Source organism: Nannobrachium achirus (genome assembly GCF_963921795.1).
Source record: "Nannobrachium achirus genome assembly, chromosome: 5".
Classification (NCBI taxonomy): domain Eukaryota; kingdom Metazoa; phylum Chordata; class Actinopteri; order Myctophiformes; family Myctophidae; genus Nannobrachium; species Nannobrachium achirus.
The window spans coordinates 360803-380808 of NC_137814.1; the positions used below are offsets into that span (position 1 = coordinate 360803).

At 40.5% G+C, this 20006-nt stretch overlaps 1 protein-coding gene across 2 annotated transcripts in view; it reads right to left on the reverse strand.

Annotated features, from left to right (window-relative positions):
- LOC308285640 (coatomer subunit beta') overlaps positions 1 to 15447 on the reverse strand; it is a 67422-nt gene extending 51975 nt beyond the window's left edge. Inside the window, exons 1-5 of one of the 2 annotated variants that reach the window (XM_080726470.1) lie at positions 15306 to 15447; positions 11394 to 11531; positions 5313 to 5399; positions 3412 to 3538; positions 1535 to 1683 (exon numbers count right to left, since the gene is read on the reverse strand). In XM_080726470.1, the coding sequence (XP_080582596.1) occupies positions 1535 to 1683; positions 3412 to 3538; positions 5313 to 5399; positions 11394 to 11531; positions 15306 to 15308 (504 nt within the window). In that variant the 5' untranslated portion in view covers positions 15309 to 15447. Of the gene's footprint in view, positions 1 to 1534; positions 1684 to 3411; positions 3539 to 5312; positions 5400 to 9597; positions 9659 to 11393; positions 11532 to 15305 lie in introns of those variants that run through there. The other variant, XM_080726471.1, reaches the window with a different exon arrangement.
- Between the last annotated feature and the right edge of the window lie 4559 nt (positions 15448 to 20006).

The following is a 20006-nucleotide window of genomic DNA, read 5'->3' on the forward strand; positions in this document are numbered from 1 at the left end:
GAGCACCAATCAGAGTCCACTAGGGAGACTCACGTGGGCAGAACAGCTCCGAAGGGAGGGGGCTGGGACCGGAGCAGCCTACCACGTGCCTCAAGTCTACAGCCCTGATTGGCCCATTCAATGCGCCCGCTCTTCGGGCGCGCTTGAAATAAAATAAAATATCTCCGGGTTCAGTCCACACTACACACCACCCATCAACAGGGGGTGGTGATGTGCGGACTGAAGTATCAGGCTACTTCGTAGCCAGGTAGAGTAGATCATTGATTGTATTAATATCTACTTCTTATGATACAACATGATACAGCATAGCTAGTAATAGTCTACATCAGGGGTTCCCAAACTCTTTTTGTCTCAGGGCACCCCATAAATACTTTTTTTAATCCAAGGCACCCCTATATTATAATTTTCACTCCCAGCCCCTTATATTTATAGTATATCGTTGTTGTAAACCTTGTATGTCCAAAACCGTTCGTTTTGTATTTATCATCTATAAAATGTACTAAACTAGTGCACACAGTGCTTCTAGATCGGCTGTTTTCACTAGTTTTGTGCGACAGTCTTGTATGATGAAGCAGGGCTTTGCTTTACCAAAAGACGTACACATTTGAAACTTGGAGATACAAGGTTTCTGCCCGACAGTGACGATATTTTAGTGATTATGTTGCGAGGAAAACATTGAGATAACAGCCATTTTGGTTAGAACTGACTGAAAATAACTTTGAACTTCAAGTTTAAAATGATACTAATTCTTTTTTCAAGTGTCAAATGATCTCGTGGCACCCCTGGACTGCCGTCGCGGCACCCCAGGGTGCCCTGTCAACCACTTTGGAAACCCCTGGTCTAGATGTCCACTAGCACTGGTAGCTGTTGATTTGGTAAAGCCTATCTTGTGATGGTTCAGCTTGTCTTTGAGTACAGTATAACAAATAACTATACTATACTATACGACAGCGATAAGTTTTTCTCTCTTTTTTTTACCAGTGGCTCTGCCTCTGCCCAACTTATTAGCATACCCAAAATGTTATTGTAGGCCTAATGCAAATCAAGAGATGTACTGTAGCTCTACTTAACAACTGCATCATTAGCCATTTGGTAGCTAAACAGTCTGGGTAATCTATTTCAAGTAGATAGTTTTATTTTATTTTATTTTCACAAGTTTATTTTCTGTAAAAAGCCATTTGTGTTGAAAGAGAGTTGTGCTCAGCTATCTTTAATGTTATCCAACTCAGATATCAACCCAGACAAATAGCAGACAAACGTACATTAGTTTGTTTTGGTGTTTTTGTGGAATATGCTAATTTCACAGAATTATAAAAAAGAGAGAAAATGTAGCAACTTACTTTGATTACAAATGTTGTCATTGACAGAATATAAATAGGTCCTAAATAGTCCTGTCCAGAGAAGCAGAAGCGAACTGGTTGTTGTCTTTAGGGTTGATGACGATCTGCATGACGTAGTGAGTGTGACCCTGTCTTTAGGGTTAGGGTTAGGAGGGTAGTAGGGTTTAGGGGGTAGGGGTTAGGGGTTAGGGTACCTTAATAGTCCTGTCCAGAGAAGCAGAAGCAAACTGGTTATTGTCTTTAGGGTTGATGACGATCTGCATGACGTAGTGAGTGTGACCCTCAAACACCTGACTGCACGTCCACTTCTTGTCCCAGTCCCACAGCTTGATCAACATGTCATCTACACACACACACACCACACACACACACGCACACGCACACGCACACACACACACACAGATTTACTTTGAAAGCAGGAATTGGCACCAAGCCACAGTGTCTAAAGCAGTGGTCCTCAACCTTTTCAGACTGTGTCCCCCAACTGGGGACCCCCAAAATAATTATAATTGAACTGGAGACGTGTTGTGAGCTTGTAGATCTGCTCCTTTCAAAGCCAGACCCGCTGTGCTGTACGGGGAAGTAAAACTCGGGCAGTCAGGCTGTGGAGAGGCGACTTTTGGGAAGACGATTGCAATATTTTGGCTTATCGCCGAACCTTAATTAATAGATACGGGGGTGCGGTAATTACCGCAATACCGGCGGTAAATGGGAAGACGGTAACCACGATAACAAAATGTCAATACCGACCCACCCCTAGTACTATATAACAATAATTCAGCTCAATAACAGGTCGCTTACTCCTAATATTTGACAATTTGGCCAATGTTTAATTTGTCATTTCAGAGGTATTAACAAAATCAATAACCAAAGGCAATGCATAGCTATTTTTTCCAGGACCTTCCAGATCAATTCCAAAACTTTTCCAGTACTGGAAAAATATTTTTTCTAATTTCAGAATATTTCCAGGAATTTCATGACCGTGGGAACCCTGTACAGTACACAGACTCACCACTAGAGGTCAGTAGGTAGGGTAGGGGTGGGCGATATGGAAAAATACAATATCACAATATTTTCTCAAGCTGTATCACGATACACAATTTTATCACGATTCTTTTTCACACTGGTTTTTCATGGTTATTTTTCAAGTTACTTGACAAAAACTAGACTCTCTGGGTTCCTTTTGGGAGGTCAAATTGAACTTTACAAGTATGTAACTCTGACGGTATACAAATGAAACCCATTTGTATACTGTCAGAGTTAAGTGGAAACCATGAGATTTTAAAGTTTGAGAACTACTGATTTAGACCAAAATGCAGGTTTAAATTGAATTCTGCAATGAATCTCTGTATTAACGATTAAACAGGATTTTTTTTACAAGGCTCCATCAATTGTATCACGATATATACGATACCTCTGAAAAGGCATATCGTGGAGACATTGTATCGTCTCAACGATAATTATCACCATATCACCCACCCCTAATGTTGGGCTGGGTAGGGTGCACAGCCTCAAACTCACCACTAGAGGTCAGTATGTAAGGCTGTGTGTTATATAATACTCAGACTCACCACTAGAGGTCACTATGTAAGGCTGTGTGTTATATAATACTCAGACTCACCACTAGAGGTCACTATGTAAGGATGTGTGTTATAACACTCACCACTAGAGGTCACTATGTAAGGTTGTGTGTTATATAATACTCATACTCACCACTAGAGGTCAGTATGTAAGGCTGTGTGTTATATAATACTCATACTCACCACTAGAGGTCAGTATGTAGGGCTGTGTGTTATATAATACTCATACTCACCACTAGAGGTCAGTATGTAGGGCTGTGTGTTATATAATACTCAGACTCACCACTAGAGGTCAGTATGTAGGGCCGTGTGTTATGATACTCACCACTAGAGGTCAGTATGTAAGGCTGTGTCGGGTGCACAGCGATACAGCGGATGTAATCAGAATGAGTGTGTTATATTACTCACCACTAGAGGTCAGTATGTAGGGCTGTGTCGGGTGCACAGCGATACAGCGGATGTAATCAGAATGAGTGTGTTATATTACTCACCACTAGAGGTCAGTATGTAAGGCTGTGTCGGGTGCACAGCGATGCAGCGGATGTAATCAGAATGAGCCTCGAACATGTGGACTCTCTCCAGCGTGTTGTAGTTGAACACACGGATCTGCATGTCGTCCTGAAACAGGAACAAATAAAACATGTTTAAAAGAGCAGTTCACCCCTAAATGACCGTTTTCTATTGATTACTTAATTAATTAAGCCATAAAACAAACAGCAAGACTGACAGAGGAGGAAGAGACATCAACAGCATTTCTCTATCTCATAATTCCAACCGGCAAACTGCAGCCTGAAGTTCAGTAGAACGCACTGGAGTCAGTGGAGGTTCAGTAGAACGCACTGGAGTCAGTGGAAGTTCAGTAGAATGCACTGGAGTCAGTGGAAGTTCAGTAGAATGCACTGGAGTCAGTGGAAGTTCAGTAGAATGCACTGGAGTCAGTGGAAGTTCAGTAGAATGCACTGGAGTCAGTGGAAGTTCAGTAGAATGCACTGGAGTCAGTAGAAGTTCAGAATGCACTGGAGTCAGTGGAAGTTCAGTAGAACACACTGGAGTCAGTGGAAGTTCAGTAGAATGCACTGGAGTCAGTGGAAGTTCAGAATGCACTGGAGTCAGTGGAAGTTCAGTAGAATGCACTGGAGTCAGTGGAAGTTCAGTAGAACGCACTGGAGTCAGTGGAAGTTCAGTAGAATGCACTGGAGTCAGTGGAAGTTCAGTAGAATGCACTGGAGTCAGTGGAAGTTCAGAATGCACTGGAGTCAGTGGAAGTTCAGTAGAATGCACTGGAGTCAGTGGAAGTTCAGAATGCACTGGAGTCAGTGGAAGTTCAGTAGAATGCACTGGAGTCAGTGGAAGTTCAGTAGAATGCACTGGAGTCAGTGGAAGTTCAGTAGAATGCACTGGAGTCAGTGGAAGTTCAGTAGAATGCACTGGAGTCAGTGGAAGTTCAGTAGAATGCACTGGAGTCAGTGGAAGACTGTAGAGCAGCTCATGAATAAACACTATTTATGAACAATTCAGAACTTTATAACATACTCAGCTCAGGTAAATAATGTCACACATTTGTTTTCTGCAGTGTTGATGTTTCTAAAAGCGCCAAGTATCGCAAGACTTTCCACCGTTTCCATTTGGGAACCAAATTTCGCGATACTTCGGAGACAGAAACGATTATTATTTACTGTTATTATATTTAATATCATTACGTAATGTGTACATTGAAAAGCAAGTGATTATAAATATACCTTTGATATGTCTTCTTTTATATTCCTGAACAGATTACATGACAAAGGTCTCAGTGGTTCATAAACAGTGATTGTTGATGAGCTGGTCTAAAGTAGCTCAGCTCCATTCACTGTCATGGATTTCATAGCACTTCTGTTCGGTGTGAGTTCTGGCACCCATGGTGAGCTTCATGGCCAGACATGGGTTAGCCTGCCTCCTATTTACCTTGGCTATCACCCAGTTCTATCAATAGGACTACAAACAGCATGGTGTAACTTCCTGACTACAAACAGCATGATGTAACTTCCTGACTACAAACATCATGGTGTAACTTCCTGACTACAAACAGCATGATGTAACTTCCTGACTACAAACAGCATGGTGTAACTTCCTGACTACAAACAGCATGATGTAACTTCCTGTTTAACAGGATGTGATGTCACTCACCGCTCCAGTTATCACCCAGTTCTATCAATAGGACTACAAACAGCATGATGTAACTTCCTGACTACAAACAGGATGATGTAACTTCCTGTTTAACAGGATGTGATGTCACTCACCGCTCCAGTTATCACCCAGTTCTATCAATAGGACTACAAACAGCATGATGTAACTTCCTGACTACAAACAGCATGATGTAACTTCCTGTTAAACAGGATGTGATGTCACTCACCGCTCCAGTTATCACCCAGTTCTTTCGGGCCACGAACTTTGATGCTCTGACAGGAAGATCACACACCTCGAAGGTCTTCACCAGAGTCTGTAAACATATTATAAATATTATTATTATTATTATCATCTATGAGCCTATGATCACACACCTCGAAGGTCTTCACCAGAGTCTGTAAAACATAATAATTATTATTATTATTATTATTATTATCTGACTGGGAGGTCACACACCTCGAAGGTCTTCACCAGAGTCTGTAAAACATAATAATATAATAATTATTATTATTATTATTATCTGACTGAGAGGTCACACACCTCGAAGGTCTTCACCAGAGTCTGTAAAACATAATAATATAATAATTATTATTATTATTATCATCTGACTGGGAGGTCACACACCTCGAAGGTCTTCACCAGAGTCTGTATGGAAAACATGTTATTATTAGAGTCTGTGTATTAACATAATAACTGTGTGTGTGTGTGTGTGTGTGTGTGTGTGTGTGTGTGTGTGTGTGCGTGCGTGCGTGCGTGCGTGCGTGCGTGCGTGTGTGTGCGTGCGTGCCGTTGTAGAGCAGGCCCGGCCCTAAACCTTATTTATTTCATGAATTATTTGCGTGCGTGGCTTTCACTGCTGTGCGCAGCAAGCAAGGGGTGTCCATACTGTCACTGACCACAGAAATGCTCCGCTCTCCAACAGCACAGCAACACACACAACACAACACAAGTAAGAAATCTTCCTCCAGCCACCGTTTGTTATGATGTTACTGTATATCCTCACGGCAGAAATGTAATTTAGACATCGATAATTGTTGGCTTGCCGTGGTTACAAACCATCTCCTAAAATATCGTCCAGTTTACTAAAAAATGCGTCCCATAATGAACTGATCTGCGAGGTCAGGGAATCAACATAACTAGTCCTGTGCCCGGGGGAATGCACACTCACAGTACATAGTGAGGAAAAGTTAGCCGATTGCTACATCAATCTGGGAACTAAATCTAAATCAATATCTTTCTTCACAAATGTGTTCATAAAGGTGTCTACTATCACCTCTGAACTTTGTCAAACCCAACTCCCTTGACATACTTTGTGGGAGCCAATCAAAGTTGCGGGTATCCCGAGGGCCTGGGATTAAAGGGGGGAAAATAAAAAAAATGGCCAATATGAGCGTATGAGGTGTGTAATTAGGGTATTTTTGGGCTGCTGAATGCATTCCAGTAAAAATGACTCCCTGGCCATAAAATAGGTCACACCTACTTTTGTGTGTCCATGAGACATAATATTGGCAATACAAAAAAATGGTTGGAGTAGGGTTTGAATTCATGAAAACTATTCAAGATCAGGCGGGTAAGCAGTCTAAGCACACATCATGACACACAGGATAACATGATACAATCTGACAAGGAACACTCAAACACAGGGTTTAAAACATGGGGACTAACAGGACACAGGTGAACTTGAATGACATGATTGGCTAAGCCTTAGCCAATTTGGTCTTTTTTATGGCCAAGGAGTCATTTTAACTGATAACTAATTGTTGGAATGGATTCAGCAGCACAACAATACCCTAATTACACACCTCATATGTTCATATTGTCCATTTTTTTTTATTTCCCCCCTTTAATCCCAGGCCCTCGGGATACACCAACTTTGATTGGCTCCCACAAAGTATGTCAAGGGAGTTGGGTTTGACAAAGTTCAGAGGTGATAGTAGACACCTTTATGAACACATTTGTGAAGAAAGCTAGTGATTTAGATTTAGTTCCCAGATTGATGATCTCTCTCTCAACTAAGGGGTCCTTGGAAGACCCCTGACCTACACTTAAACTTTGTTAGTTTGTTTACTGTTGAGAGAGAAAACTATGTTGAGGTGGACTAATGTCCAATGTACTGTAAGTACAACTAAATGCAATTGAAGTTAAAAAAAAAAAAGAAAAAAATTGCTAAAGATTATTCAGGATAAAAAAATAGCAGATCTACAAGCTCAAAGCAACGTGTTTTGAGCTTGTAGATCTGCTATTTTTGCTACTTGTGTGTGACATAGAATGATGAAGTGACTAGGGCATTTATTTACTAAAGAATTGAGGAGATAAAGTGATTCTGTACGACAGTGTAGTGTAGTGGTCCTCTGGAGTGAGTGGAGATATAGTGGCCCCCTCCATCATCAAAGGAATAGGTGTAATGTATACAGTAGGTATAAGGCTGTAGGTATAGGTGTAATGTATACTGTAGGTATAAGGCTATAGGTATAGGTGTAATGTATACTGTAGGTATAAGGCTATAGGTATAGGTGTAATGTATACTGTAGGTATAAGGCTGTAGGTATAGGTGTAATGTATACTGTAGGTATAAGGCTATAGGTATAGGTGTAATGTATACTGTAGGTATAAGGCTATAGGAATAGGTGTAATGTATACAGTAGGTATAAGGCTATAGGTATAGGTGTAATGTATACAGTAGGTATAAGGCTATAGGTATAGGTGTAATGTATACTGTAGGTATAAGGCTGTAGGTATAGGTGTAATGTATACTGTAGGTATAAGGCTATAGGTATAGGTGTAATGTATACTGTAGGTATAAGGCTATAGGTATAGGTGTAATGTATACTGTAGGTATAAGGCTATAGGAATAGGTGTAATGTATACAGTAGGTATAAGGCTATAGGTATAGGTGTAATGTATACAGTAGGTATAAGGCTATAGGTATAGGTGTAATGTATACTGTGGGTATAAGGCTGTAGGTATAGGTGTAATGTATACTGTAGGTATAAGGCTATAGGTATAGGTGTAATGTATACTGTAGGTATAAAGCTATAGGTATAGGTGTAATGTATACTGTAGGTATAAGGCTATAGGTATAGGTGTAATGTATACAGTAGGTATAAGGCTATAGGTATAGGTGTAATGTATACTGTAGGTATAAGGCTATAGGTATAGGTGTAATGTATACTGTAGGTATAAGGCTATAGGTATAGGTGTAATGTATACTGTAGGTATAAGGCTATAGGTATAGGTGTAATGTATACTGTAGGTATAAGGCTATAGGTATAGGTGTAATGTATACTGTAGGTATAAGGCTATAGGTATAGGTGTAATGTATACTGTAGGTATAAGGCTATAGGTATAGGTGTAATGTATACTGTAGGTATAAGGCTATAGGTATAGGTGTAATGTATACTGTAGGTATAAGGCTATAGGTATAGGTGTAATGTATACTGTAGGTATAAGGCTATAGGTATAGGTGTAATGTATACTGTGGGTATAAGGCTGTAGGTATAGGTGTAATGTATACTGTAGGTATAAGGCTGTAGGTATAGGTGTAATGTATACTGTAGGTATAAGGCTATAGGTATAGATGTAATGTATACTGTAGGTATAAGGCTATAGGTATAGGTGTAATGTATACTGTAGGTATAAGGCTATAGGTATAGGTGTAATGTATACTGTAGGTATAAGGCTATAGGTATAGGTGTAATGTATACTGTAGGTATAAGGCTGTAGGTATAGGTGTAATGTATACAGTAGGTATAAGGCTATAGGTATAGGTGTAATGTATACAATAGGTATAAGGCTATAGGTATAGGTGTAATGTATACTGTAGGTATAAGGCTATAGGAATAGGTGTAATGTATACTGTAGGTATAAGGCTATAGGTATAGGTGTAATGTATACTGTAGGTATAAGGCTATAGGTATAGGTGTAATGTATACTGTAGGTATAAGGCTATAGGTATAGGTGTAATGTATACTGTAGGTATAAGGCTATAGGAATAGGTGTAATGTATACTGTAGGTATAAGGCTATAGGTATAGGTGTAATGTATACTGTAGGTATAAGGCTATAGGTATAGGTGTAATGTATACTGTAGTTATAAGGCTATAGGTATAGGTGTAATGTATACTGTAGGTATAAGGCTATAGGTATAGGTGTAATATGGGCTATAGGGTTAGTAGGCCGGTATAGTAGGCCGAAGGCCAGACGTTATACTGGGGAAGGAATGAGTGAGTGAACGCAGTATGACGTCAGTATGATGTCAGTATGACGTCAGGCCCTGCCAGGCTATACTGTAGGTTAGGGTTAGGGTTGTAGGGCTGTAGATATAGGGCTATGGGGTTGAATTATAGGTAATATAATAGGAGTATTGAACAGACCTGTGTCTCATGGTTCCACACACACACAGATCCATTATAAGGTATAGCTGTAGCGCTACAGGTATAGAGGTATATCATAGGGCTATAGAGGGGGTATAGATAGGGGTATAATAGGGGTATAGAGGGGTATCGTACAGACCTGTGTCTCATGGTTCCAGACACACACAGAGCCGTTGTAAAGGCTTGCCAGCATCCAGGGTTCAGTGTAAGGTATAGGGTTATTGTATGGGTATAGAGGTACAGATAGGTACATTCAGGGTTCAGTGTAAGGTATAGGGTTATTGTATGGGTATAGAGGTTAGGTTATAGGGTACAGAATAGGGGTATAATAGGGGTATATATATATACCTGTGTTTCATGGTTCCAGATAGGCGTGGGGCGGTATCGACATTTTGTTACCGCGATTACCGTCTTCCCAGTTACCGCCGGTATTGCAGTAATTACCGCACCCCCGTATCTATTAATGAAGGTTCGGCAATAAGCCAAAATATTGCAATCGTCTTCCCAAAAGTCGCCTCTCCACAGCCTGACTGCCCGAGTTATACTTCTCCGTACAGCCCAGCGGGTATGGCTTTGAAAGGAGCAGATCTACAAGCACACAACACATCGCATCCGCGACGCGTTCTGAGCTTTTAGATCTGCACTGTCGGGTTACCATAGTAACGGTAGCTACTTGGGCTTTTAAGACACAGACTGCTGTGTGTGAACAAACCAGAAGAGAGACGGAGACGGGTAATCAGATCGTGTACAGTGATTAACTCACGTCTGAAATCGATTGAGTGCTGATATATACAGGTTTTAGTGACAAGACTTGACAGAAAAGGTTATAAAATCGGCGACGGGGCACAACGGGCGAGTCGGCGCGACGCGGTGGGAAAAGTAAAAGATATTTTCATTTTCGCTTTTAGTCCACGCGGTCCGTGCTCCGCCTGTAATCCGTATGAATAAAAAACAAAATGCCACAAGGTACTACTGCCACAACACAAGGTATGTATTAACACATTCCCCGCCATTTAACAATACCTTCGTACTCTATGGTGCCTCTGGTCTCCATAGACTTCCATGTAATTCATAGTGCACGGATCATGCACACCCATGCCTAGATAATGCACCACGTGTGTCCACATTGCTCACAGCTTTCAAACAAAAAAATACGAATGGAAATCCGTTCAGGCATTCATGAGATACAAGCCATTATGTTTTCCTAAAATGTAAACAAAGATGGCTGCCATGTTTGATAGATGGGGTTGCTATGGGGGTTAAACATGCAATTTCGCGATTTCTATCATGCCTACTACATTTTTTGGGGTCCAAAAATTTTTTTGAAAAAAAGTTTTTTTGATTTTTTTTTTTTTTTTTTTTCAAAATGGCGGAAATTCTCGGGACTATCGGGCCTGGCAGGGAAAGACATTGAAATAATCTCGGGACTATCGGGCCTGGCATGCAATGAGTTAACATACTTGTGTTGTGTGGATTACAGTCAGAGAAATTTTACGCTTCTCCGTGCTCCCTACTGCTGTGTGTAGACTGTGTCTCCGAGTCGAGTGACGTATGTGGCTTCCAAACCATAGACGTTCCAAACCTGTGGTACGCGGCCCAGAGCAGAGCGGCATGGAGCGCATGCGGTCCTCGCCTCTCCCCCGTTTTAAAACTCGCTTGTTTTCAATAAAAAATAGACTATTTTGACCGCGGTAAGGACCCTGACACCGCGGTAGGCCTCGGTATACCGCGGTACGGCGGTTACCGCCCCCAACCCTAGTTCCAGACACACACAGATCCGTTGTAAAGGCTTGCCAGCATCCAGGGTTCAGTGTAAGGTATAGGGTTATTGTATGGATATAGAGGTTAGGTTATAGGGGTACAGATAGGGGTATGATAGGGGTATAATAGGGGTATAGATAGGGGTATAGAGGGGGTATAGTAGGGTTATCATACCTGTGTCTCATGGTTCCAGACACACACTGATCCATTATAAAGGCTTGCCAGCATCCAGGGTTCAGTGGGGTGAAGGTCGACACTCTTGACCCGGTCTGACCTCGCCGTCAACTTCCTCTTGATGTCCAGACGGAGAGGCTGCAACACACGGACTGGACTTTAATACAACTGGACCTGGATTCACCTGGATTCACCTTTAATGGACCTGGATTCACCTGGATTCACCTTTAATGGACCTGGATTCACCTGGATTCATCTTTAACACTAGCTGTGGTCCATAACACTGTCACTAATTATTCTAGCCTGATGGTGAAGCTGCAACACAAAGACTGGACATTAATACAACTGGACCTGGATTCACCTTTAATGGAACTGGATTCACCTTTAATGGAACTGGATTCACCTTTAATGGAACTGGATTCACCTTTAATGGACCTGGATTCACCTTTAATGGAACTGGATTCACCTTTAATGGAACTGGATTCACCTTTAATGGAACTGGATTCACCTTTAATGGAACTGGATTCACCTTTAACCCATGGTAGGCCTAGAATTATTGACTGCTTTAACTATTGAAAAATATCTGCTACTTTTGAAAAATTGTGAAAATTAGAATTTTGACCCGATTCTATAAGTGTCTTTTGAATCCTTCTAAGGTTTTTTTGAAAAACCCTATGTTTCTATGTCAGCAATCTGGCCAGCCATCGTCAAAGAAAAGGTCCTTTTCACTTAACTGGAGCTCAGTTAGTCTGTTCTTGAGAGAATACTATGTCAGTGGTTCTCAAACCTTTTCATGTGAAGGACGCCCAAAATGATATGTATTTGGCCACGGACCCCCATCTCAAAATATCTAGTTCCAGGGACCCCCCAGAAGCAACATTTGAGTTACAAACGTTCGCTTTGAAAATACATATATTCAAAGATTTGCACACATTTTCACGACTTTTTCAAAAATAGCAGATCTACAAGCTCGTAGAGCTTGTACGAGCTTGTAGATCTGCTATTTTTCAATAGTTAAAGCAGTCAATAATTCTAGGCCTAAATGGGTTAATGGAGCTGTAGTCCATAACACTGTCAGTAATTATCCTACCTTGACGAAGAGGACTTTAATACAGCTTGTAGATCTGATGTTTTCACAATTTCTCCTTCCAATATTTGACAATTTGGCCAATGCTCAATTTGTCATTTTAGAGGTATTAAAAAGTTGTTAAATTGTCACTTTATAAATGTGCAGTGCAGATACCCTCTACACTTAAACTTTATGTTGGTTTGTTTACTGTTGAGTGAGAAAACAATGTTGCACATTAAGTTAATCATCTGGGGACCCCCCAATATAAATTGGGGACCCTTCTGGGTGTCCCGACCCACAGGTTGAGAACCACTAGATGAGGGTCCATTTGGTTAGGAGGGTCTCAGTATTATCTGATCTCTAAAGCAAGGGTCTTCAAAAGGGGGTCCTCAGAGTTACTACAGCACAGGGGGTCCTCCAAATATTTGTGTGATAGAAACTGTTTTCTTCTTTTTTATATTAACCACTTGAACCCTAGCGTCCATATCCTGATAACTTTAGCCAAAAAATAACGGATCTACATGCTCGCACTGCGAGGCGTTGTGAGCTTGTAGATCAGCTATTTTCGGCAAATAATGTTTGGTGCAGTCCTTTCTCTTGCAATTGAAAAAGGACGCCATAGGCATTTTCTTTTTTTAGATATATTAGATATCTCTCCTTAGAGAAAACAGACTTTGCAACCACTGCACACAAAATGAAGTGGAAACTGAGCTACACTTTTGCATGCAAAACGCATCACTAGTCATGCTGAAATACTAAAATATCAAAAAAAAAAAAAAAAAAAAAAGATTGAACACAAACAATAACTCAGGATTGTGCTGATCGTGTCCCAAACAACAATAAAATAAGATCTGGTTGTCCCAGAGGTGAACTGGCCCTTTAAGTATTGACGGTTCATGTGGTTAAATATCTGAAAACACAAATTGACATGAATCAAAATACACTGATGATTGTGCTGTCAAACAATGAAACTATATGGAATCTATGAACAGGTTGTGGGGGTCCCTGCTTCATCTCTCTCTCTCAACTAAGGGGTCCCTGCTTCATCCCTCTCTCAGCTAAGGGGTCCCTGCTTCATCGCTCTCTCAGCTAAGGGGTCCCTGCTTCATCTCTCTCAACTAAGGGGTCCCTGCTTCATCTCTCTCAGCTAAGGGGTCCCTGCTTCATCTCTCTCAGCTAAGGGGTCCCTGCTTCATCTCTCTCTCAGCTAAGAGGTCCCTGCTTCATCTCTCTCTCAGCTAAGGGGTCCCTGCTTCATCTCTCTCTCAACTAAGGGGTCCCTGCTTCATCTCTCTCTCAACTAATGGGTCCCTGCTGCATCTCTCTCTCAACTAAGGGGTCCCTGCTTCATCTCTCTCTCAACTAAGGGGTCCCTGCTTCATCTCTCTCAACTAAGGGGTCCCTGCTTCATCTCTCTCAACTAAGGGGTCCCTGCTTCATCTCTCTCTCAAATAAGGGGTCCCTGCTTCATCTCTCTCTCAACTAAGGGGTCCCTGCTTCATCTCTCTCTCAACTAAGGGGTCCCTGCTTCATCTCTCTCAACTAAGGGGTCCCTGCTTCATCTCTCTCAACTAAGGGGTCCCTGCTTCATCTCTCTCTCAAATAAGGGGTCCCTGCTTCATCTCTCTCTCAAATAAGGGGTCCCTGCTTCATCTCTCTCTCAACTAAGGGGTCCCTGCTGCATCTCTCTCAGCTAAGGGGTCCCTGCTTCATCTCTCTCAACTAAGGGGTCCCTGCTTCATCTCTCTCAACTAAGGGGTCCTTGGCCTGAAAACGTTGAAGACCCCTGTTTTAGAGGATGTCGTACTGAGGCTGGTTGCTTTAGAATGGTTCAGAATCACTGCTAGAGCTGTAAACATCTTCTGTTCAGGGGGTCCCTGTGATTATTGATGTTGTCATGTTTATCATCATCATGCTAACATTAGCTGCTAGCTTAACATCTGACACAATGACACTGAGAGGGTTTATAGATCTAATAAAATTATTGTTATACTGGCGTTAAATAGATCCACACACACACACACACACACACACACACACACACGTAATTAAGCTAGGGTGACCATATTTCCAGCCACTCAAACTGGGACGCAAAACACTGTTGCCTAAAACTGGGACCCTAAAAGCAATGCGCACTTTACCGCGCACGCGCGTGCCCATTCTCTAACGTTCGTGCACGCGCATACACGCACCGCAGGGTTGCAAACAGGCAGTGAGTGATTGACAAACAGCCTCAGCGTTGAATTCAGACACACAATAAATGTGTTCCTTTTTTCTGGTTGGTTAGGTGAGCATGTTTTCATGAAAAGTACATGATAAATGTCTATGCAACCACTGAAAACAGCTACTATTATTTTAATTCTGGCGAAAACCGGGACAATTTTGCAGTGAATGTTGAAAACCGATCAGAAAACTAGATCAGATCAGTGTTTTAGATATATTTGTCGGGACACCGGGACACGCAGCTTGAAAACGGGACTGTCCCGGGTAAAACGGTACGTCTGGTCACCCTAAATTAAGCCCTTTATAAATATCTCCTATTATTTATTTTTTTGTTATTGATGCTATGCTATCATAACACATGCATTATTACTGTCCAATCCCTGCACAGTGCTGTGTTCTATCCGTCATAAAGCCATACAGCTTACTAGGATCTCCTTTTAGTTGACCTTGTACCACTGAAACTGTACAATACAATAAATAATAATAATAATAAATGTCTTCAATCAATCAATGAAACACACACAGCCTGTTAGCATCATGCTAGCGCAGCCTCACAGCGTCATAAGGTTACAAACATCACATATTAATAATAATAACAGTGATAATAGAATCATTCTCACCATGTTAGCAGCCGAGGAGCCTTTAAGGAACAGTAAGAACAATAAGATCAGAAATAATATGAATAATAAGGACAGGATATATTATTAATAATGAAGGAAAGGACAGTAAAAGTTGTTGTTTTTCTGCTCGTCTCTTTTCTGTCAAACTGACGTGGAACTTCCTGGGACCACAGTGCGCATGCGCAGACACGGAGGGAGCCTCGCTGGAAGTGATGACGTAGCACAGAGGTTAGCTCAGGACAGTGCGCGTGTGTGTGTGTGTGTGTGTGTGTGTGTGTGTGTGTGTGTGTGTGTGTGTGTGTGTGTGTGTGTGTGTGTGTGCGTGTGTGCGTGCGTGCGTGCGTGCGTGCGTGCGTGTGTTAGTGGTGGAAAAAAGTACTCACATTTTATTAAAGTAAAAAAAGTATCAATACTGCAGCAGGCCTACGGAAAATTAGAAAAGTCCGGAATTCAAAATGTACTTAGTAAAAGTACAAAATGTTTGAAAAATATTGATTTATGTATTGAAGAATCTATTAGAAGTTTGCAATTGAAAAGGGTACAGTTTCATGACAGTACAAAATCACTGGTCTGCAAATTGTGACTATAAACGAATGTTTTCAAATACATGTGATGTAGTAAAAGTACAATATTTGGATCCGAGATGTAGTGGAGTAGAAATAAAAGTACAGGAAATAACTATTATAAATGCTAATGACTTTATTATGCTCCTAAACATCATTATTATTATTATTATCATTATAATTATATTATCATGTGCGTTTTGCGGTGACACACTTCCTAGTTTCTTCTTTTGTTTTTGTTTTGTTTTGTTCTTTTTTCGCACTGATTTTTGACATTGCACTATTAGGTTGTGTTGGTAGTTTCTTAGTATTTGCTTTGTTTAACAATGTCAGTGAGATACTTGTTGCATTAACTAGCATTGACTGCTACGGTCTCTTTTTGTAAGACACTTTATAGTCAAGGGGCCAAAACTGAAAAGTGCTTCAGAAATGACTTTTGCGGCTATGTTTGGGTAGAAGCTGACAACCTTTTTTTTGTGTTAGAAGGTACCCATAGAAGAAGTGTTAGAAGTTACCCATAGAAGAAATTTTAAGGTGGTTGGCATTTTGAATTTATTTTCTGGTGACTTTTATAAGCCCTTCAATAGTTGAATGCCCATTTCATGCTATAGTCAAATAATCCGATTAAACATCATAAGCATTTCATTAATTCTTTACTTTTAAAAGTATTTCTTTCTATGTTATATTAAAGGAAATAGATAAAAGAACAATATGGAAAGTTATTTTGAATGTTATTGCAATATATATGTAAATACTATGGTAAAAGGCAACTTCTTTAATGGCGTTTTTGTCCATTTTGAGTATACAAGAAATTACTCCATTCAAAACACACATCACACCAAAATGGATAACATAGCAGGTCACAGAATAACAGCAAGACTAAGAATAAGAACATTTACAACATTGAAAATGTGTCATGCTAAATAGCCAATATGACGATACAATTGAATATAACATGACAACACTCAATGCTGATGGCAAACTGTACCGTACTGTCGTGGGTATTATCTAATAATGGAAATATGTGTAATCAGTAAACAAGAAGCACTCTGGTATGGTCAAATAATTTGAAAACAAATAATACAATGTATGTAATAACAGTAAAATGTATGTAATAACATATCATTTTGGTAAACTTAATAATAATAGATAGATACCTATTTCCTCCAGCAAGGGAAATTCAGTATTTTCAGCCCAACCCAACTGATTCGCTGCGCACAAGGAGCACATGAGCAATGAATCTTAACCCCTAGTGTTGATGGGACACACATCGACATTGCTACCCTGGCCTGGAATCACACCTGGGACAACCAGGGGCTCTGGTTCCCCAGGCGGGCTCCCTAACCATTCTGCTACGCCGCCCCTAACTCTTTGAGTTTCACTAGTGAGGCACTACTCCTGATCAAGGTCTATTTCTTCATTGTCAGTTTCTTAATAATTGTCAAATTAGTTTTTGTACCAAGCTGCACAGGCACATCCATATGCTCCACTGCAGTAAATCCCTCTTTTACGACAGAGACGATGCCCTGTACTGCACTGGTTTCCACTTGCTTTGCATCCACAAACTGTAAGTTCCAAGCATCTGGCCTGAAGAGGTTCTTAAGTTTAAAGCTGGGGGACCAACCTGCCTTCTACCATGTGCCAGCCACAATTGATTGTTGAGGGTAGCTTTGGATACCCTCGTTGTTTGTTGGTCCTCATGATGTGCAGAGTCAAGGCATCACTTGTTGGTGGCAGTTTATCAAGATTGGCTTTCAGTTTTCAAAACAGGCCACAGAAAACTGCATGAATTGATTTGCTGGTTGATTTTGAGTGTGCATACAAACTGCCAATGAGATAGTAGCTGTACTTGGTGCTTCATCCTCACCAAAGTGGAACTATTTCCAGGCTCTCTTTTTACTGAACTGACAGTGAGATCATTAAATGCTAACAGACCATTTAGAATCTCACTTGACATTTTGATATCTTAACATAAGAATTAACACCAGCACATCTGTGTCTCTGCAGAGAATTATGCGCCTCTGATAACCTTGGTTGTTGCATCAGCTGAATGTAGAAGTACAGTATGCGAGTAACAGCTTCTTTATACTTAATATGAAGCCTGCAGTTGAGGAACATCAATCACAGCTACAGATGACACCTTTTCAGGATCCTCAAACCCTCCACTAATACCTCTATCTTCTCTAACTCATTTGAGGAAATAGGTCAGATTGGCTTTGTTTTCATCCATTTCAATTAAGCTAAATATCCCTGTCTGGCTTCCCACACTTGGTTCAGATTCTTTCAAGCTTGGCATCTGCACTGTAGAGCCTTGAGGAAGTTTTTGGTTTTCTCTTAGAGAGGCTGTATTCTCTTGGAGAGGCTTTATTCTTTGTGACCAGTTGGTTCCCAACAAATGCAGTGATCATTTTCAGAGACACTGGGCTGTATTTGATTGTCTTAAGTACCAGCTCTTATGCCTTAACCTAAAGGCCTGTCCATACTGTCTCCGACCACCAAACATTTCGCCAGAGAGTTCCGACTTTCCGACGTGCAGCTTTCCGAACTCTAATTCGAGGTAATGCTTTTCAGAAGATGCGAGTGACATCATTTTGTATTTGAACCAGACCTTTCAGACGAAAAGTTCTGTGGTCAGAGACAATAAGGACAGACCTTTAAGTTAAGGCATAAGAACTGGTACTTAAGACAATCAAAAGCCCTCTAGATCATAAACATTCTCCTATTGGGAGATGTGATATCTATGGAACTAGTGTTCAACAAAGTTGCATGGCATCAATATGATCTCTTTTGATTCTTCATCATGTGTCAGTCCAAAAAATGATCTGGTATGGGATCCTCTGCCAAGGTTAAACATTCATTGTAGGTGATGGACTAACGGTTTATAGCTGTCTCATGTCTGTGATCATAAGCCGCAAACCAGGGCATCATGTTCTTGAAATAATAATATTCATCATTACTCTTGCCAGCATCAACTGATATTAGCTTTGCTACCTGCATTTTCATTACATCACCACATTAGTAGTACATTATGCAACTTTGCTCAACATTATTGCAGCAAATTTAAAATAACTTGTCAGTACTGATTTGTGAGATTCCAACCAGGCTAGAATAAACGACAAGGGTTTAAACATTAATACTGGATAGGTTGTCTGCTTTTACCCAGAGGTGTTATCTTACCGGTAGGTCAAGTCAATATCAGATTTGGCTCCCTGAGAACCAGGTGTGACTGCCCACACAGAATCAGCCATATCCTCCATCCCACCCCCCCCCCAAAAGATATTCATCAACACTTTAGCCAGCATCAACTAATATTAGCTTTGCTAACTGTATTTTCATTACATTACCACATTAGCAGTACAATTACATTTGCAAATCTGCTCAACATTATAGGAGCAAAATCCGATTTTACCACTTTTAAGTATACAGTGATAAAATGACCTAAAAATCTTTTTCAGAGATGCCAACCAGGCTAGATCACATCACAAGGGGTTAAAGATTAGTTCTGAATAGGTTGGCAACTTCTACCTGTATTTTATACATTACACCATACAATTACATTTGCAAATCTGCTCAACATTATAGGAGCAAAATCCGATTTTACCACTTTTAAGTATACAGTGATAAAATGACCTAAAAATCATTTTCAGAGATGCCAACCAGGCTAGATCACATCACAAGGGGTTAAAGATTAGTTCTGAATAGGTTGGCAACTTCTACCTGTATTGTATACATTACACCATTAGCAGTACAATTACATTTGCAAATCTGCTCAACATTATAGGAGCAAAATCCGATTTTACCACTTTTAAGTATACAGTGATAAAATGACCTAAAAATCATTTTCAGAGATGCCAACCAGGCTAGATCACATCACAAGGGGTTAAAGATTAGTTCTGAATAGGTTGGCAACTTCTACCCCGAGATAGCCGCATATGTCTGAATATCAGTTGCGGCCCCCCGACTATTATGTATATATACTTATATATTATTCACCCCCTCTATTGATGCACCTTCTCTTTATTGGTACTGTACTGCTCTTTTTTTTTTTTTTTTTTTTACCCTCTTATCTATCTTTTTCTTACTTTTCTGTAACTTTGTAAATAACTGTATACTGCTGTGCTACAACTGGACAACTGAA